General features: G+C 40.1%; 2 protein-coding genes across 2 annotated transcripts; one reads left to right on the top strand and one right to left on the bottom strand.

Moving 5' to 3' along the window:
- Window positions 1-6,797: 6,797 nt before the first annotated feature.
- MRPL32 (mitochondrial ribosomal protein L32) lies at window positions 6,798-8,936 on the bottom strand. Its single transcript, XM_061374853.1, has 3 exons — window positions 8,757-8,936; window positions 8,334-8,515; window positions 6,798-7,444 (listed from the first exon to the last, which is right to left on the bottom strand). The coding sequence occupies exons 1-3, from the start codon at window positions 8,878-8,880 to the stop codon at window positions 7,190-7,192; spliced, it is 561 nt and encodes a 186-aa protein (XP_061230837.1). The 5' UTR covers window positions 8,881-8,936; the 3' UTR covers window positions 6,798-7,189.
- Window positions 8,937-9,106: 170 nt separating this feature from the next.
- PSMA2 (proteasome 20S subunit alpha 2) lies at window positions 9,107-16,535 on the top strand. Its single transcript, XM_061375032.1, has 8 exons — window positions 9,107-9,228; window positions 11,168-11,244; window positions 11,857-11,989; window positions 12,410-12,532; window positions 13,038-13,119; window positions 14,377-14,450; window positions 14,886-14,943; window positions 15,026-16,535. Exons 1-8 carry the CDS (start codon window positions 9,188-9,190, stop codon window positions 15,140-15,142), a joined length of 705 nt encoding a protein of 234 aa, XP_061231016.1. The 5' UTR covers window positions 9,107-9,187; the 3' UTR covers window positions 15,143-16,535.
- The last annotated feature ends 3,075 nt before the right edge of the window (window positions 16,536-19,610 follow it).

Genomic DNA, 19,610 nt, shown 5'->3' with positions numbered 1-19,610 from the left:
TGAAAATAGTATTAACAAAGCCAGTGTCTATGCTCTTGGGAAGATAAAGTCATTGCAATCTGACTCATTATAACATCAATAAAGTGGAAAGAATTAGACTACTTTTGATCAAGAATATCTATTCTCGATCAGCTGCCTGATGAATCCGATGCTCATATAACCTAAGCAATAGATACAGGGATCCCAGCATCTACCAGATCTGTAAGATGAAGAAGATACACTCTGGTGGCTTGAAAGGAAAGTACATCTCTTTAATTGGAAAGAAAAGGGAAAAACAATCACAAATTCTCTTCCTTCGTATTTTTCAGCATGAAATGACTCAGAGGAAAAATGGTTTTTTTGAGAAGTGATCTAAACCAATTCTTTACACATTGGTGCCACTGGTTTTGCTGGTGAATGACCTCTGGATCTTATGTTCTTGGAGGTTGTTTTCAAAAAGTTTAACTGCTTGCATTATTTAGGTTGTTGTGATGTTGTGTTTTGCTACGGTTTTTTCCTATTAGAGAAGATGTCTTGTACATGGCAGATAAAAAGGGCACAAAGGAATCTAACCTGTGGAGGAGAAATTTTTTACTTCTAGGACTACACCGACCTTAAGATTCAGACATCAAAAAATTCCTGGGGACAGATTCTGCCATTGTTGTCCAGCTGAGTCATACTCTTACAAATAACCCCACTGCATAAAATGGCTTTTCCTTTAGGGTAAGACATTCTTCTGCAGATGAGAAGTAATTTGAGTCAGGTTCTTGAAAGCTTCCTGCAAAACTCAGCCTGTTTTTCCTCCTATTCTCAAGGGAAAGGAGAAAAGCATTATTTAATAATAAACCGTATTTCCACCTTATCTGAAGAGCTCTGGATAAAGGCCCTCATGGGCCTATGTCCTAAGAAATACTTGGTATGGTATCTTCACCGTAGTTTACTTGAACACAAACCCAGCCAGATTAATGGCCACCACAGTGACAATTGTTTCCTAACCTGTGACACAGCAGAGAATACCACAGGCTGATAATCTGCAAATACATTCAGTTCCTTCCTCTGCCACTGATGGAGGGAGCAATCATGAGGAATTCACTTGCTCTTTCTGCACCTCGGTTTGCCACCTGTCAAGCAGGAATCATGCCATTTAGCATCCAATATAAATTGTTAACATGAAAGTGATTCCTGATGGAGTGGTATTTGCTATGCCATCCACTTCTGCAGTGCCGTGCATGCAAGTACTTTGCAGCTATTCACTCAGTTTTACAATCTGGGTGTTTTCTTGCAATAACTCCTACTGTACTCCTCGTATTACACACAACAGGGTGCCTCCTGCTTCTACATACTTGCTAATGATTGTGTCTTCTTGCTCTTCAACCCTTTCTCCACTCTTTTTTCAAAGTAACTTTGTGGTAATCTACTCTATGCTGGACAAAAACATCTGAGAAGGATTCATTTGGAGCAAGAGAAATTCACATGTCTCAGCATTCTCCTGAACTCCTAAAAGATTATATTCTTTGTTCACAAATAACTTAATCCAAAGGACTATGGCAGAGCTGGCCTCACGAGCTCAAGTGATGTATCACGACAGGGCAGCTGACAGGCTTCATTTCTTGATTTTAACACAAAAAATGCTGTCAGGAACTCATTAAGTGACTCTGTAACACAAGAGCTTGATGCTTTACAGCCTGTCTCTCACTCACTTGCAATTACAATTGCCTTTAAAAGAAATCCAACTGATATAAATGTCTTCTTAAAAATCAAGGTATCATTTATCCTGTTTAAGAGTGACAGAATTATGTAAGCTATCTTTAATTGGACCAAATCATGATGTTATTCTTCAAAGTACCTTAGATGCTTTGCTTAATCTGATTATGATGGAGTACAGTCAAAAGATGAATGAGTAGGAACTTCCAAACCCAATAAATTTAGAACAAACCTTTCCTACAGGACTGGTCTGTCAATTTTCAGCCTTAAGCTATTCAGTACAGCCCCTTCAAAACCTCTATTCTTTGTATTTAATATTAATCCCAGATGATAAAAAGAAACATAAATCCTTCCAGAAGTCTGTTCCATTGGAAATATTTCACAGAGTACTCTAGAGCTACACCGTAAAGGAAGAAAGAGCTGTAAGCCATATTGCTAGACAAATCAATGAGCCTGTGACGGGGCCAGGAATAGAAACAGCATTAGTATACCTTGGGAATGGATGTAAAAGCTGTGTCAGCTCTGGAAGCACCAACTGACTGTCCTTCCTACACCATGACACACACTGTATTTAATGTGCCTATTTCTCTTGAGCTGGTTCCAAAATTTAGGGCATGCAAAGGATTAATCAAGCTTACGCCCAAGACATGTCAGACAGAATATTTCTATATGCTTCTGTAGTGAGAACAATTCCATCAAAACCACTTTGCACAGAGAAGAATCTATGCTCTTTCAAGAAAACAACGGTAACAGTCCAATGCTTGTGTATCTGGATGATCAGGACACACTTAAGTATCATAGCATCACAGATATCCCTTACTTCCAAAATGACAGGATTAGTTTAAAGGGTATGGCATTTAAGAAAATAGTAACACAGGGTTGGGTTTCTGCTTACTGATTTTCCAAATCTTTGCCACTTCATCTTTGACATCAGAATAGGAAACCTCCTTTATTTCAAGCAAATGAACAAACAACTTTCACATGATCCAGGGGTGAGGCTTTAGAGAAATCCCTGCCAAATACTGTATATTGATAGCTCCACAAAAGTTCTTTTGGGTCTTCTGCTCCTGAGCAGTTTGGTTTGCTTTTCATATGTTTATCCAGCACATTCCATATGAAATGAATTACACACCTTTTATTCTAATTATGTATATTGTCCCCAACCAGGGGAAACCAAAATATATGATGTTTGAAAGAAATTCAAGTATCAGCTGATTAGATTCAATTTACTACACTCACCAAGTGCAATCTTAGCTTTCAGCTGTAAACCCAATCTGGTTGGTACCCAGCAGTAGTTTCACAGGTATATGCTCTGCATTAAACATATATATACTTGCATATATCCATATGTCCAGGGTTTCAGTACATTGGACCAAATTCTGACTTGAATTATATTCCACCAATTCCACAGAATTGCCTAGGAAGATACTTAGAGCAGGCAAAACTAGATCCACCCCTACTGCACAGACTGCTACCTTCTCATTCCTTTCATTGATTTTTCCTCCTCTTTCGACCCATTCTTTGAGTCTTTGGCAGGTTAAGAGTTAGACAAATTATTTGGAAACAACTTGTATTTGCAGATCCTCATTCACTGTGTAAATTACTCAATACAGTCACATGAGGCAAAAGGAGGATTTTTCTGCTGGCATCTCATTTAAATACTAATTAATAAATAAGTTAAGTGATAAAGGTGCCTTTATCATTTGTGTGTTTCCAGAACTCTAAAACTTTGATAGAACACACCATCTTCTGTTCTCTTCTGTGCAACTAATAGTCATTTAGACACCACAATGGTTTTCTTTCCCCTCTATATCTACTGTTTGCAAACTGATCCTCCTGACTCTACAAATGCAAAGCAGTTATACCTTGAGATTCACTGAAATGTTGCTAGACCTATTATTTGCAGGACTTTCTGGCTGCATACATAAAATGTTGACTAACAGAATATACCACGCATACAAAGCAACATAGCAAGCCATCTGTAATAAAGAGGTGCAAAAAGAGCTCCACTATCTTGTCAGGGAAAAATCGTAGGCAGAACTACCACTTCAAATAACTCACCCAGCAAAGAGAAGTGCACAGGCATAAACAAAAAGCAGCACATAAGTTCTCAGTGTAGATCTAATTAAGCTTAGTCAGAACAATGAATTACAATAGACTAGTTTATGTCTTATAACTAGTGTATTTTTCATCATACTTAGCAAACTTAGTCTTTTTGCAGATCTTTTGCTTACACAGGTGCAAATGTCTAGAATCTGACACTGTTTCGTATCTCAATAACCTTTGGCTTTTGTTTTGCACATACCAGCAAGCTACACTCCTCTGCCACCTAGTGCTCTGAGGAAGTAGAGTTTCTATCAGCCACCAACTCTTGCCGTCATAGTGTGTTCAACAGAATAGATGAGGACTGTGCAGAAACCTTTGATTAAAACTTCCTTGCTAAATGGGAAATTAAAGAGAAACTTAGTTTATCAACCTCTACGGATATTGTAATAGATCACTGCCAGAGATCACCTCTATCTCTGCAGATCTTACCTAGAATACAAAATTGTTCAGCAACTCTCAGCCTTTAATTTTTAGAACATTACATCATCCTCCTGGATCCAAAACATAAAATAATTTCTACACAAAATCCATATAGAAGAAAACCATAATAAAATACAGCATGTAAAAGAAGGCTTTTTTCACCACTAGCAGGCTCCCAACGGATCAATGTGAAATTCCAGAGGCAGGTAATTTTGTTTTTAAATGGATTCTGGAGCACAGCGTTGTAACAAACTCCTTGCTTTCTGTTAGGTTTAACTTATATTATACTGGAAAGTGTATGCTTCTATATCAGCAGGATTCCAATTTCTCCTTCATTCAAAACCACACATTAACAGGGTTTATTTCAAATAACTGACTGTGCCACATGGTTTAGAAGAATCCTGGACATCTTTATTGTTTTAAAAAGTAACGTGGCTTCATATTGTCAGTGTTAATGAAGCAAAGCTATATTTAGCTTGAATTACTTTTCCTTCAAAGGAAGGAAGGAAGAGAAGGAACTCTTTGAAGGATGAATGAATTCTTCATCTCTCACTAAAGATTTTTGTTTAACTTAACTTGTGCTCTACCAATTGCATATATGAATTTTCAATATTTGTCTGTTGTTTTTTTATTAGAGACCATGAATACCAGATACTTTAATTACTTTTTTCTGCCCCCATTATCCAGAAACCACTACAAAGCATTACCAAGCATCTCTTCTTGCCTGCATTGCATAAATGCAGTACTAACGTAAACACTATGGCTGTAAAATGAATACTAGTATCACCACGACATGTCAAGTATCTTAAAGCATCTCAGTGTTGACACAACCTAACTTCCCTCATGTGTCAGAAGAACTCTATTTGTAAAGAATATTGTAGAATTCAGTGAACTAATGCAATATACAGCCAGTTGTAATTATTACTCCATTAGCAGAACGCACATGTTCTCTCTCATGTTAAAATAGTTTTGGGTTTGTGTTTAAGTTATACCTCCATGTTTCTGAGGAATGAAGCCATGACTCTCAACATCCCAGTCTAATTTAGCTTATTTCTCAACAGAACCTTTGTTAAAAATAGGAACATGAAAAAAGCAAGTAAGTAAGGTGTAATTGATCCTATAATACATGGACAAAGAAACAAAAAACAAAACAACCCACCTCTCCCTAATATGTATATAAATATATATGTCTTACTTGGGACAAGGAAAATATCTATACCTATCTTATTGTCTCATCTCACCTCAAATATGTGTCTCATCCCATGCAGCTCTGTCAAAAATAAGCCTTCACTCTGCATCCTGCTTGCCACCTTTTATTGGCTTCATTTCTAAATAAGTGAAAAACAGATATGACTGTAATAAATCCTGTTTGGATAAATTGAAAAGAACTTATGTTGTTTGCTTGGATACTGTCAACTAAATGGCATCAATTTACACTCATCAGTTTTCATTATTTCCTTAGACTATGGGAGAAATGTGACATCTTCACTAACATCTGTTCCTAACAGTTATGTTTCAGAACATGGAATTCCGACCAAGGAAAGCAGAAGTGAGGCATTACAGCACACACAGGCCCACTCCTTAACTAGGCATAATTGGCTCAGCCACCTATAAATGAAGGCTAGGCCGGAAAGTGTGGTGTTCCCACTTTCATATTCCTACTATCCACACTGCCACTTTTACGACCCTGCCACGGGTCAAGCTACAGGGAGATATCCACAAAAAAAACCCAAGCCTGTAGAAAGGCAGGGAACAGCTCTGTCAGCACAGAGGACTCCCCCAGAAGAGGACAACACAGTAGCAGTTACACTCAAACATCAAGGAAACACAGGGGCAACCTAGACAGGGCTGGTTCAGGCTTGCATTTTGTGGGAGCAAATGGCTATTAGACTGGCTGAGTCATAATGTCAGACAGTACTGTTTGTATATTGGAAAGCCGACCTAAAATTGAAAGCAGTCTTAACCTTAAATGCCACGGTGTTAGCCTGTGGGTAAAACCGAAGTGAAACTCCACAGCAAGGTGCTATAAATCCACCACCGAGGAGCTCCAGTGGACAGCAGAGGGCAGAGCTGCCCCTGCTCTGCAGAAGACTCAGGACCTTAAAAGCACCTCTTTCCAAGCACCCATTACATTACACAGACTACTTAAAGGCAAAGGCTGCAAAAGACTCAGTTCTGACCGATGCCAGATGTAGAGATTCACAGTCTTTGCATTTCAATCCGTTATTTCTCTCAAGAAATTAAGTGCATTTTGAAGGATAAAAAAAGGCTTTCTGTGTCCCATCAAGACAGAAAATTACTATGTATACTGACAGCAAGAAACACTTAACTCTTAGTCTCCTACAGAAAAAGTGCAACTAAAAAGTGCAACTACTACATGGCAACCACTATTTTGCCCCAAACCAGGAACACCACCACATATCTCAAACAGCAGCACTGTGGAGAGATGCAGGCAGATTCTGTAAGAGCCATGGAAATAACCAGATTACTGTATCTTTCCTTGTAAATATGCTTTCTACCTAACCAACATTGGGTTTGAATTTATTTTCCCCTCCCCCTCCAAAAGAGCAGCAGCCAAAAGAAGAAAGCAGATTTCCCTGGGAAACTCCACATACTTTATTTTACATCTGTGAATGTTTTATGTTCGTTAAAAACTGGCTGTTTACAAAACCAGCATAGAACATCAGCATACAAATTACTCAGTGTACCGCACTCAGATGTCCAAACTCAAGGGAGATCCTGATCTCTCTTTAACTGTTGACTGTTACGATGCATCACTGAGAAGTATTTTCCACTGCATGCTATAGAAACAACACCTGACTGCAAAATCATACAGCATGATGTGCTATTCAAGCAGGCTTCCAAGAAGCCCATAGGTTTTCTGTATCGACATTAAGTGAATAAAATGAAGAAAACATTCTTGAAAATCATGATCTTTCTTGCTGTAGTAACTGCTTTTGTTAGCATTAGTTCCTTAGCATCAATTTTGAGCAAACCATGATGGGCGCTTCCTGGCTCTTTCAATGATCCTCTTGCCTGCATCTTTTTCTGTGGGCTTTTCTCCATCATACAGGACGACAGTCTCTACAGTTGGAGCATTAAATGGCCCTCCTTCCTGTTTATACATTTCCTTCCGGATCAGTCGAGTTTCTGCTTTGACCTTTGCATAACAATAGCCACAAAGGACGTGTTTCTGTTTCAAGTTTCCACACTCACGACAAACGTCTATGTTCGTCTGAAAAAAGACATTGGAAAAGAGAAAATTTTGTAATCCGAATAACAGCAACAAAAGAAACAGGACACAATCACAAATTACTCAGAAAGTTAAACTAAAAATATCAGAGAAATTAAATTGCCTTTTCAAAATTCATTCTTCTATGGAAAGTACTTTTTTCTGTAACGTATTGCTGTGTTAAATGCTTATGACTAAAAAAGGCCTATACAGTCAACACCTAAATCTTTATGCCTAGTGATGTTTGCAAGGCTAAAGACCTATCAACTCAATTAGATGCACAGGAATTTTCTCCACTTGTACGAGCTAGTTAGCTAAAAAGTCATATTTTGTTGGCTTGGACCTGAACTGTCATCGTTTATTTAACCACTACTGTCCACACAATGACCTGTTGAAAAGTATTTTGCGGATTATAGTGTCTTTTAAGCAAAAAAGTCTTTTAAGGGACTGTAGCGATCGGACAAGGAGTAATGGGTTTAAACTTCAACAGAGGAAGTGCAGGCTAGATATAAGGAAGAAGTTCTTCCCTGTGAGGGTGCTGAGGCACTGGTACAGATTGTCCAGAGAAGCTGTGGCTGCCCCATCCCTGGCAGTGTTCAAGGCCAGGTTGGATGCGGCTTGGAGTAACCTGGTCTCGTGGAAGGTGTCCCTGCCTGTGGCAGGGGGTTGGAACTGGATGAGCTTAAGGTCCTTTCCAACCCAAATTACTCTGTGATTCTATAAAATAAATTCCAGAACATTTTTCCAGTCAATATTGACCACTACAATGGTTCTCTGAAACAAGTGAAATGAAAAATAACCGGCGTAAATCTCACTCCAGCATAATTGTTTGTCATTAACAGAACTAACTTCAGTGAATAAGGTCGCCAGCCTATGGAAATCTGGTGATTACCTTGACTTTTATAAGCTTATTGGGGTTTCTTCGCCTGCAGCGGTTCACTTCAATGGTGCGCCTTTTCTTCGGCACTGCCATCCACAAGATGCTGTCCAGCAGGCTCGGCCCCTCATTACTTTCATCGGTGTCATGTACTGGCTGTGGAAGGAAAGCTGGACCCTGGACAGCTAGTGCTGGTCCTGAAGGAAAAAGGAAAGGTAACTCGTTACAGCTAAGCCCCACTTTGGCGTGCAGCCGGGTAAACACGACACGGATACTACTGATACCCCCAAAGCGGTAAGAGCGGCCACCAGCGTCTCCCGCCCTGTTCCCTCAGCGTCCGCAGGGCTCCGCGCTCTCCTTATCCAGCCTTTCTCTCCCTCAACCACTGAACACTAAGAACAAGCCCCGATTCCGCCCTCTCCTTCAGCCAGCACCTACCCCAGGGCGGGCTCTGTCCCCCAGAGAAACCCGGCAAGAGTCCGCCCTCCAGCCGCTGCCAACAGCGCTGAAGCAGACCGCGAAGCCGTGGCAGCGGGGAGAACACTAACACCAAACCCGCCATGTCCCCACACGGGTCCGCCGAGCCCTGCGAGACGGGAAGGGCGGGTGCCCAAGCGCGCCTGCCGCTGAGCCCTCTGGGAAACCGAGTGCGCCGAGCCCTTCAGGACTCCACAGGCAATAGAACCAGAGGACTTCAACTCCCAGCATACCCCGCAGCGTGCCTCTTCACCAATCGCGTCCCTCGCTGCCCTGGAGCTACTTCCCGGTATGCTCCGCTATTGGCCAATCAGCGCGCTAGTTGTGTCCTCGTGCAGGAAGCGGGAGGAGCGCCTGCGCTTTGTGAGGGGAGTGGAGGGGTCGGCTCCATCATGGCGGAGCGCGGGTACAGCTTCTCCCTCACCACGTTCAGGTACTCGGAGGGACAGGGCTGCGGGCCCGGGGTCTCGGCGGGCAGGCTGGCGGGAGAGCGGGAGGACGGCACGCAGCCTGCGCGGAGCGGTCTTCTGGCGGTGGGGCAGGACGGAGTGAGGAGTTTGCAGAGTCATCGGGTCCGCGGAGCCGGGCCTGCGGGTGGCAGTGGCTGGATCCCGGCGGCGTGGGGAAGGCATTGGATTTCAGGTGGCTTTGTGTTCGCCTGAGCGGGTGCACAGCTGCTGTGAGCTGACCGGCTGCAGGCGCAGCGGAGAGAGAGGCGAACGCTTAGGTGGGAGCTCCGGGTCCCACCCGAGCTCTGTCGCTGATTTCAGGCCCAAGTGCTTGTATCATCTGTCGGTGCTGTGAGTCGGACTCACTGTGGGGCGAACCTGAGTTCTGTCCGGTCACTGGTAGTGCTTTACCAGGACTGCGTGGTGGAGCTGCTTAGCGCACTTGGGGTCCCCACGCACACGCTTTAGGGAGGTGGTAGGAATTGTGTAATTTTGAGCTACCTGGAGATGCGGGGTGATACCTGAGATACGGTATATTGAGAGGTTGCTTCAGAACAAGCTTTGCGGATGTGAGAATGAAAGAAGCTCTCAGATGAGTTTTAATAGTTTATATCCCTTTCTGCTGCACACTGCAGGCAGTGCTCTCTTTGCACTTTGTGTTGTGCACAGTCTAGATGTGGGATGATTGCAGGCACAGAACTAATATGTTGTTGGAGTGGTGTCTATTAAAGTGTTGCTCTGACACGTACACTTTAAGAGAAAAGGAAATTACTCCTTTTTTCATGAAGCTGTTATACAGAATTATATTAAACATAGGAAAAGGAAAACCGAATGCAGGAATCTTTGTGCTGCTTTTGGTAAAGTGCACCCTTAATCTCAGGGGAGAGTAAAGCTGTGTAATTGCAAAGCAGGTTACCAAGGGTTTGTTGCAGTAAAGCAAATAAAACAGTTCACAATTTAAAATGAGGAGAAGAATCTTCTTAATAGGTGGATGCAGCCAAACATGCCTGCTTTACCTAAGTGAAAAGTGAATGCTTTAGTAGCTACTGGAAATGGTTTCTTAAGGGAGTACACAGACTTACTGTAGAGAAGTTCCTTGTGCTGGGAATTATATATTTTAGTTTGTGCTTACTTTTAAAACATTTTGCTGATATTCTGTATATTTTAATTGCTGGCATAGGAAACTATTGTTCTGGTTTGTTAGCATTTTGTAATGGAGAAGCTAGAATTATTACTTTGTTACCTTTATACACTGTTTACTCAGTGCATAACTAACTAGGCTGATTATTGCTTGCTTTGTTGGGTAGTTTTGTTCTTTTTTGTAACTCCTAAATCAGATAATTTTCTGTTTTATTTGTGCATCTATTAAACCAGTAGCATCTGAAACACAGCCCAGGGAATAGATTCCACTTGCAGAATCACTTGTCCAGTGGGACTTTGTGCTGTCCCTTTTCCTTGGGGTGCAGAATGTCAGCCTGACACCTGCTGCTGTGTTCTGATGATACTACATCCACTACCAGAAAGACATGGATCGCTAAAATGCAGGAATACCTGGGGATGGAATGGGAGCTTTTTCTGTCTTATGCCATTGACCTGATGTGTGCTTGTCAGTCAAAAGGAGTGGCTGTGTCTTGCTTGTATTTTGCTTGTACCTTTCAGCAGTGAACATCAGTGTTTTATACTTTTACAAACCAGACGTATAATGCCATTTCAGTAGAAACTCATGACACTCTGAAGATTATCCCCACTGAGTAGAAAACCAGTTTAAAATGGTATAAAACTGGAGAATCAACTTGTTCTCCTTCAACCTGCATCCCAGTCACTACTCCCTATCCGAGACATTTCACAAATAAAGACTGTTGTAGGAAAGGTTTGAGCATATCAGAATTCTGTTAGGCCTTACTTTTGTATTTTCCTTTATAGTCCTTCTGGAAAGCTTGTTCAGATTGAATATGCTTTGGCTGCAGTGGCTGCAGGAGCTCCATCAGTTGGCATTAAAGGTATGTTCAGAAAACAACTGATTCAGTGAAGAATTAAGGATTTGTGAGAGCTACTTGAAAAAATAAAGTACTTTGGCCTATGTACTGGGCCTTTTTCATGTTGTGTTCTATTACATACTTTGTTTTTCTTTCAGGGGTTTTTCACATGTTTCAGTGGGTTTAATATTTTGTATGTTTTTTTCTGCAACTGTTGTTTTGTTCTAAAGAAGGAAGTGAGCATAGAGCTTCATGCTGGAAGAAGAAAATTGTTTAGGTGATATTGGAGACACTCAGCTGGTAGAAGCAGACATCTGTTTGTTTGAGTGTCTCTTAATTAAGCAAGCTGTGTGTCCATGGTATTTAAATATCACAAAGTTACTTGAACTGCTCAATTATTAATGTGATTCAGAATCTTTAGAATGGGATTATGGGAGCTGTAAGAGTATTTAAAATGAGAAATGATGCATTGAGTGGATTCATCAAAGTATCTCTGTTTAATGTGACCATAAACTTGAAAGGGTTTTAAAAAAGGGAGGACCAAAATTCTTTACAATCCAATATGCTTAAGTATTTTGACAGCTTTCAGTTATTTCACTTTAAAATTAAAAACCCCCAAATCTTGTTTCTTTCCAGCTGCAAATGGAGTGGTGCTGGCAACTGAGAAGAAGCAGAAATCCATTCTTTATGATGAAAGGAGTGTCCATAAAGTAGAACCAATTACCAAACATATAGGTTTAGTGTACAGTGGTATGGGTCCAGATTACAGGTATGACAAACTTTGGTTGGTTGCTATTTAGGTGCAGTTTCTTACAAGAAATGTAAGAAATGGAAACAACTAGCAATTAGCTGTTTCTTTCTAAGTGTAGGTCCTAATATTACATTGTATTGCACTGTATCTGAAATTAACTTTAAGTTTTTCTTAATATGTTCAATACCTTGTCAAATAATCTTCTATTTAAAGAATGAGTAGGGAATGAACAGTGGTGTACTTCACCCTTAGTTTCAGTTTAAGTATTTCAGAGATTATTCACTGTAAAGATAACCCATCACAGTCTGTGCTTTCTTACACTGGTGTTATGGCAGATGTATAAAACTCCTTAGCACAGTATTTATTATGAGTTTTCAGTTCTAGTTGTAATAACTAGTTGGAATTTCTTTGATGTACTAATTTTGCCTTTGTTTTTAGAGTACTTGTGCACAGAGCTCGGAAGCTGGCCCAGCAATACTACTTGGTTTATCATGAGCCCATCCCAACAGCTCAGCTAGTACAGAGAATTGCTTCTGTAATGCAGGAATACACACAATCTGGGTATGTTTTATTTTTTAAGTTGCTTAGAAAGGTTTTGTTTAAATGTAAGGAATAAACAACATTGTCACTGGCAGTGTTCAAGGCCAGGTTGAACGGGGCTTGGAGCAACCTGGCCTAGTGGAAGGTGTCTCTGCCTGTGGCAAGGGGTTGGAACTGAATGAGCTTTAAGGCTCCTTCCAATCCAAACGTTCTATGACTCCATGATAATAACAGCTACCCGGTAATGCAGTTTTCTGTGTGTCAAAAAGGCAGATGGTTTTTCGGTGGAGAATGTCCGCAGAAAGTGGGCCAGCAGGAGGAGCACTAACTGGTAGTGAGATCAGGTCTTCTTGCAACCAAACATGGCAAACAAGTGTCCGTTAGGTTTTGTACTGTTGGTTGACTAGTCATTCTTGACCACAGCTCTGGGCTGGTGGGAAGGTTAACACATCCCAAATAACTCAGTCACCTTTGGTTTTCACTGAATAAATTTTGTATATCAGCTGTGGGTTTGTTTACTTTTTAGTGGTGTTCGTCCATTTGGTGTATCACTGCTAATATGTGGCTGGAATGAAGGGCGGCCCTATTTATTTCAGTCAGATCCATCTGTAAGTATCTTACATTTGTAAATCTTACTGCTTTTATAAAACATTTAAAGCTTTATATGTGCTGTGATGAGAAGAAGAATGCAGAGCTAGAACATTCATTCAGTAGAGGTCAGAATAAGCCATTTCAGTAGGTGCTTGGGGCAAGCCCTTATCATTCTGTGCGTACATGTTCTTGTACTGCTTGAGCAGCTGGTTTTGAGGGAGATGAGCTTTTCATGCACTCCCACTTAGTTTGTAGTGCCAGCAAAAGTAGCATTCTGCAGCAGGTACCAGTAAAAAAAAGGGAAGAACTGACTACTTATGCTGCTCAAATAGTTGTTCCCACAACTGGATGGAGGTTACACCAGAGTGAGGCACTGGAATAGGCTGCCCAAGGAGGTTGTGAATGCTCCATCCCTGGCAGTGTTCAGGGCCAGGTTGGACGAGGCCTTGGGTGATATGGTTTAGAGCGAGGTGTCCCTGCTCATGGCAGGAGGGTTGGAACCTGATGATCTTAAGATCCTTTCCAACCCTAACTATTCTATGGTTCTATGATTGTGGAATGTAATGCGTATGCTTTAGTATTTAATGACAGTGGTTAATTTAAGTGAGTTTATTTGCTGTGTTTGCACTGCACTTCTGTAAAGCTGCCTTTTGATGCATGTGTGAGTAATAAGGCTTTCCGTCAAACTAAAACTTGGTCACTGTAGTGATCATTGATGAGCTTCAGAAATCTGAATTATTGCCTGATGCTCAAACGTAAAAGGCAAACTGCAGATGCCTTGTGTAAGGCAGCTTGATTGAGCCATAGAACTGCTGACGGTCTTCATGCCAGAGGAGAGAATAATGATGGCTAAATAACCTGTTAGTAGCTGAGATAAATCAGATGGCTGATTTGCAACAAGTTATTTACATTACTTGAACAGTAAGAATATATGGAGTGAACCTCAGGAAAGATGTGACTGTATTCAGTCTCAAAGGCAAACATACTACCTCTGTTTTAGGAATCCCAAATAAAAACTGTGCTAATGACTTACTAAATTCATCTTTCAAATAATGGGAGGATAAAAATTAGGTGGGGCCCTATACAAATATTTGTACATTTTCCCAGCATATATTTCCATATTGAATTAGTTTGAATGGACTCCAGAATAGTCTGCTATATTCTCAGAACATTCACTATGCTTATAATGACTTCTGTACTTTCTCCCAAGTAACTGAATATGTAATGTCTGACTAAGGTACACAAAACAATTCAATAGATTGTTGCTTTTACAGGGAGCTTACTTTGCATGGAAAGCAACAGCAATGGGAAAAAATTACGTCAATGGGAAGACATTCCTTGAGAAAAGGTAATGTATGATACGTGTCTGAGGTTTGTTCAGGTGCCATGTGACATATAAAGATAGATAAAAAATTCACAGTTTTTATCAGGGCAAAGTTTTAAAGTACTTAAGATACGCTTCCAGTTTACTTACTTACACATGCCAAGGAAATTTGCTCTATTTAAAATCCAGCTTTTGTGTTTACAGAAAATTATTTTGGTGCAGGAAATATTTTATTTAACATATTCACAGAAATATTGTTCTTTACAGAGTCAGTAGTAAAAGTGATTATTTTTTTTACAAGTAATAACTTTGGCTATTAATAATCACAATGCTTACAAATAATATTTGTATGAGAAACAGGAAGATTTTAGCAGTGTTTGGATTTTCAGAGACTCCGGGGTTATTAGGATGTGGCAAGTTCTTTGTTCCATGCTGAAATACACAAACTTCTGCTTACAGATACAATGAAGATTTGGAGCTTGAAGATGCCATTCATACAGCTATCTTAACACTAAAGGTTAGCAAAATATTTAAGAAATGAGTTTCTTACCGTTACGGCATCATTGGTGTGATTCACTGAACTGTATTTTCTTTAATAGGAGAGCTTTGAAGGGCAGATGACAGAAGACAATATCGAAGTTGGCATCTGTAATGAAGCAGGTTTTAGGAGGCTTACTCCAACTGAGGTTAAGGACTACTTGGCTGCAATAGCCTAGTAGGAACCGAGCCAGACTGTGTGATTCACACAAAGGTCTTTTTAATTTTGGCTACTTAAATGTTTTTGTTTGCAGTTTTTGCATACTTATTTCTACATGGTTCGTCTGAGAGATTTTTTAAATATCATGGGTGCAAAGGCAACAGTCCTAATGTTGTAATACATGGAATCTTATTACAGGTAATTCTTTCCCTTGATACATGAACTCTTTGTACACAAAACACTGTACAAAATGTAAAATTACAATGACAGCTCAAAAAAGGTAAAGAATAAAATTCGAAGGCCACTGTTTTGGGGGCAGATGTCTGTGTGTCTTTTTAATCATAGCTTTTTATCTGCATAAAGCTGAGTCTTCAGTATCTTTACTGTTAAGGAAACAGAATTTTCCACATCCAGCCACAATGAACTCGTGTGAGACCTTTTAAAGAGTTTGAATTTTGAGTGGACAGGGTGAATTTTGTTTTCTTTCACTTTGGAGTATTGTGTAATATTAAGTTACATCCAGAAATGGTTTTTATCTGGTGTAAGAGATCATGTGCTTTCACAAATAGCCAGAACAGTCTTCCATTTCAGGTGTAAACTGTGATCTACCTGAGCATCTCTGGTAGATACCTCTTGGTCTTTGTGTCTCAAGAACTTGTTTTCTGTTACTTGGTTTGTAGCCCTAGAAACTGCACTTTTTAAACCCTGAAATACTTCTAGAAACAATAGAAGTGGTAACTCTTACTGAAAGCTAAATGCATCAATAACAATCAACAAGAGCTGCAAAGCAAAGTGAGGATATGTAATGTAATTACTTTATCCCTTGAATTCTGCTGAAGTATTTTCCAACTTGCAAGATAACTCTAAAGGTGCGGTAATGAAAAGATCACTTAATTTATGCATCACAGCTTTTACAGGTGCAGAACTTGGTCTAGATGCTTGTATATTATTGTGTTAGGTGTATGTATCAGTGCATTTGTTACGTGTGTAGTCGTTCAGGTTATATAGAAACAAAACTGCAGAAGAAACAGGATAAAATGTATGTACTTTTTTTCAGCAGAAGTCATTCGGTCTGCAGTCATTTAGGTTACTCTGTGCAGATTTCTTTTGGTTTTAAGCAGTCTGATTGTTAAAATGTTGATAATGAACTGGGAGCAATAGCTTGTATGTAAGGCTAAGAACATATGGAAGCAGTCTGACAGGATACATCTTAGCCAGACATAACTGATGAAGAAAGCACAAAGTATGAGTTAGTCTGCAGAAAGTAGTGTGTAGCTCATTGGTTTGTTCTTTCCAATGTCTGTTGTCTGATGTTTTATGTTACCATTAGGTAAATAAGAATTTCTGAAGCATGCCATAACTGAAGTTCTATTTCCTAATGTCAGAAATAAAAGCTGTGTCCAAACGGTTCATTAAGACTTACTCCAGATCACTTCTTGAGTATTTCACTCTGAAAACCAATCCATGCTCTGATTCTTCTTGTAGAGGAAATGAACAGCTAGGAACCAGAACTGGAGAGTTAATATTTCTAGGTCTTCAATTTGGAATATTTATATACACTCATTTCTTTAATGCTATATATAAATATTATAAGGTGTTTTCTATATAAAAAAATGCAGGTAGATACTTCAGAAAATGGTTAGCATGAACTGCAGTAGCTTAATTGCTTCCTCTACTAGATTAACAAAAGAACATCGTATGAAGTGTAATTGAAACCAAAGCAAGTTTCAAATCATGCTATCGTATTCCCAAAATGGTGACAGTGGGACAAGCAAAATGTTTCAAAGTTTGAGGGATGGGGGTAATAATTGAACAGAATTGTGTAGAATTTTACTGATTTTATAGGTCGGAAGTGGAAAACCCAGTATCATCCCTCTTTTCTTGTGGGTTAATAATTCAAATGTAGTAACTGTTCCTGTGCACAGTATGAAAACCATTGCGCTCTGAATAAGGAAAGCGCTGTCCTTCAAATGCCTGACAACTGGTGTAGATACTGAGAGGGGTTTTGCTCACTGCTCCCTACCTTGTTAGGAGGACAGACAACCATTACCACACAGAGTAGTTTACTGAGGTGTGTATTTCAGAAGTGTTGCTGGCTTTACTTCATGTTATGGACCAACACTGTAAATGGTGGCAGTGTGAAGTTAGTATGTTTGACATATTCTGAATGTCCTCTTGTACCAGGTTGCCTCAGTCAGTGCTTTTCAGGAATGTAAACTGTTTGAATTGATAAAACAATGTGTGGTTTGGTTATTATTATGTGGTGTCATGTTTTCTTTTGAGAACAAGCAGAAGTGTGCCTTGGGAAAGATGAGAGCGCTATGACTGGGCTTTTGTAGCACCGTTTATTAGTACTTGTCATAAAAAGAGACCAGAAAGCTTCAAAACACTGATCAGTTGTAACTTTTCTTTGAGAGTACTTTCCCCTGAGAGTGCTGTCCTCAGGCTGTCTCTGAGCTATGATCTCAGAGCCCCAGTTGTCATTTCTGTGGTAGTATTTGTTCTGTGCATTTGTTTTGTCAGAAATGAGTCAGGAAGGTCTTATGTGGTCTGTTGTCAGTGTATTCATTTTGATGAGCCACCAAACTGATAGTTGAGCAACTGTTTTTACACCGTTGAGAACTGAGTCCCAGAGCCTCCTGATAATGCTGAAGACTTACAGAGAATTAGAGTTTGTGGGACTTGCTGTAACTTGGAAAGAATATACATAATATATTGAGTTCAGGTTTTATTTATCGTATTAGATAATTTTCTTCGTGGTGGGTGGACAGACCGTGGTATTACGTTGTTCTTTGGGGCAGGTGGTGTGATCTGAATTATGGAGTTTGCTTTTTTGGCTTGATTTAAAGAATCTCTCAAGAATGTTTGACAAGCAGGTATTTATTGCGGTGCCGGGAGACATGGGGAATAGCTCCTCCTAGCGTGTCTCTGCCGAAGTGCTAAACAAGCCGTCCATAGATAGTTACTAGACATACATATTCATTACGCACATGCATATTCATGAGGTTACTTATGTATTACATCATTTCTCTAGACAGTTTTTCCCGCATGCGCACGTGGTAGTGGGCTTTGGCCATTCTTGACCTTCCATCCTGGCAGTCCTTGCAGCATGCACAGTAGATAAATGCTTACTCCAGCTTAATTGGTTTAGTAACACCACTGACATAATTGAATGATTTCTCCCTGTCCTACTTATCAGTTAACTCGGCTACAACTCATCCTGAACATCTGCTAGTTTAGATAATCTTCATCTACACGCCCCGTTTTGCTTACAATTAATACTGTACAAGGTTATGGGGTCCTAGAACTACATCAGCTACCGTCATTTATCTTTTACAAGGATGACCACTAAGCAGAACTTAACTTACTTACTTATAACAGGTTGTATTTCAACCTGTTTTCTCTATTTCAAAACTGCTTAATCCTACACTGAAGGAAATCACTGCCATACTGTCTGAAATAGTGATTGAATTTTATCTAGTATCTAAAGGGAGCCTTTAAACTTTAGGGAACTAATGTATGTCTTTTTCCATTCAAAATCCTTGGAATTTATGGGAATAGTAATTTTAATTTGAAGAATATATTTCTCAAATAATAAAATAATTTCAAGGGTGAGAGATACAAGCACAGTGGGGCAGCAAATTATATGGGGGTTGTCATTTTCAAAATGCATGGGGTTTTGTGTTACGTTATTAGATTTGTTTATATTTTAACAAAAAACCGACTCGCTGCATGAAGTGAGATCAAGGGGGAATAAAGTGGACAAACACTGCTCGTGTGAGATGACAAATTACAGGCTTGTCTAAGCTAACCATGAAGTATGCTTCTGCTTCGTTTATCTTGTTCCTAATGCGATCATGTGAAAGAAGAGTGGTCGCTTAAAGTAGGCAACGTTACTGATCTGCATGTCCTGGAAGATGATCAGCTCCAAGGAACTTGGGCTTGTGAATTTGCTTTGGCTTAATTTAACTATTAGGACCGGGATCTGACCATCACCAATTCATGAGGCAATGAACCTACTTTAAGTAGGTTTCAGTGCGATATACGATAAGGTGCAGTGAGCTGTGTACAACTTGTTTTGGCTTACTCTTGCTTTGCAGATGTTGTGGAATCATTTAGACAAGTAAAAACCATCACTCACCGTAGGAGCCAGTGATCGGTAGGTGGAGAGAAGGCAAATCTCATGCTCGTTCGGGGCATTGCTGCAGTACGGAGAGAGGCTGGAGCCCACGGCGGTGACCACTGCTTGGAAGTAGCCTGCAGCTCGGGGCAAGCACGGAGGACCCTTGCTCCCATTTAGCACTAAGTGGTTCAATAAGGCCATTTAAATGATAGTTCAAATTCAGGGACATGACATGCACCGAGCCACGGCTGTTTCTTCCCTGCTGCACTTAAAGCCTCAAGGTTGACACGTTTCTGACCTCATGCAATGACTTTCCTCCTCAAACAGAAGCTTTCCAGGATAAAACGTGTATCTATCGGAGGAC

Source organism: Neopsephotus bourkii, unplaced genomic scaffold (genome assembly GCF_033783945.1).
Source record: "Neopsephotus bourkii isolate Nb327-2 ecotype Australia unplaced genomic scaffold, CSIRO-AGI_Nbou_v1 NB_1655, whole genome shotgun sequence".
In the NCBI taxonomy this organism is placed as follows: domain Eukaryota; kingdom Metazoa; phylum Chordata; class Aves; order Psittaciformes; family Psittacidae; genus Neopsephotus; species Neopsephotus bourkii.
Note: the sequence above shows the minus strand (reverse complement) of the source record. Positions and strands in the feature narration are given on the sequence as shown.

Bases quoted from the DNA above. Each gene is read 5' to 3' on its own strand.
- MRPL32 (XM_061374853.1), bottom strand. From the start codon at position 8,880: ATGGCGGGTTTGGTGTTAGTGTTCTCCCCGCTGCCACGGCTTCGCGGT. The intron at 8,516-8,756 runs GTAGGTGCTGGC...TTTTTCCTTCAG, and splicing joins GGGACAGAGCCCGCCCTGGG to GACCAGCACTAGCTGTCCAG. The intron at 7,445-8,333 runs GTAATCACCAGA...GTCTTTTTTCAG, and splicing joins ATAAGCTTATAAAAGTCAAG to ACGAACATAGACGTTTGTCG.
- PSMA2 (XM_061375032.1), top strand. From the start codon at position 9,188: ATGGCGGAGCGCGGGTACAGCTTCTCCCTCACCACGTTCAG. The intron at 11,245-11,856 runs GTATGTTCAGAA...GTTTCTTTCCAG, and splicing joins TCCATCAGTTGGCATTAAAG to CTGCAAATGGAGTGGTGCTG. The intron at 11,990-12,409 runs GTATGACAAACT...CTTTGTTTTTAG, and splicing joins GGTATGGGTCCAGATTACAG to AGTACTTGTGCACAGAGCTC.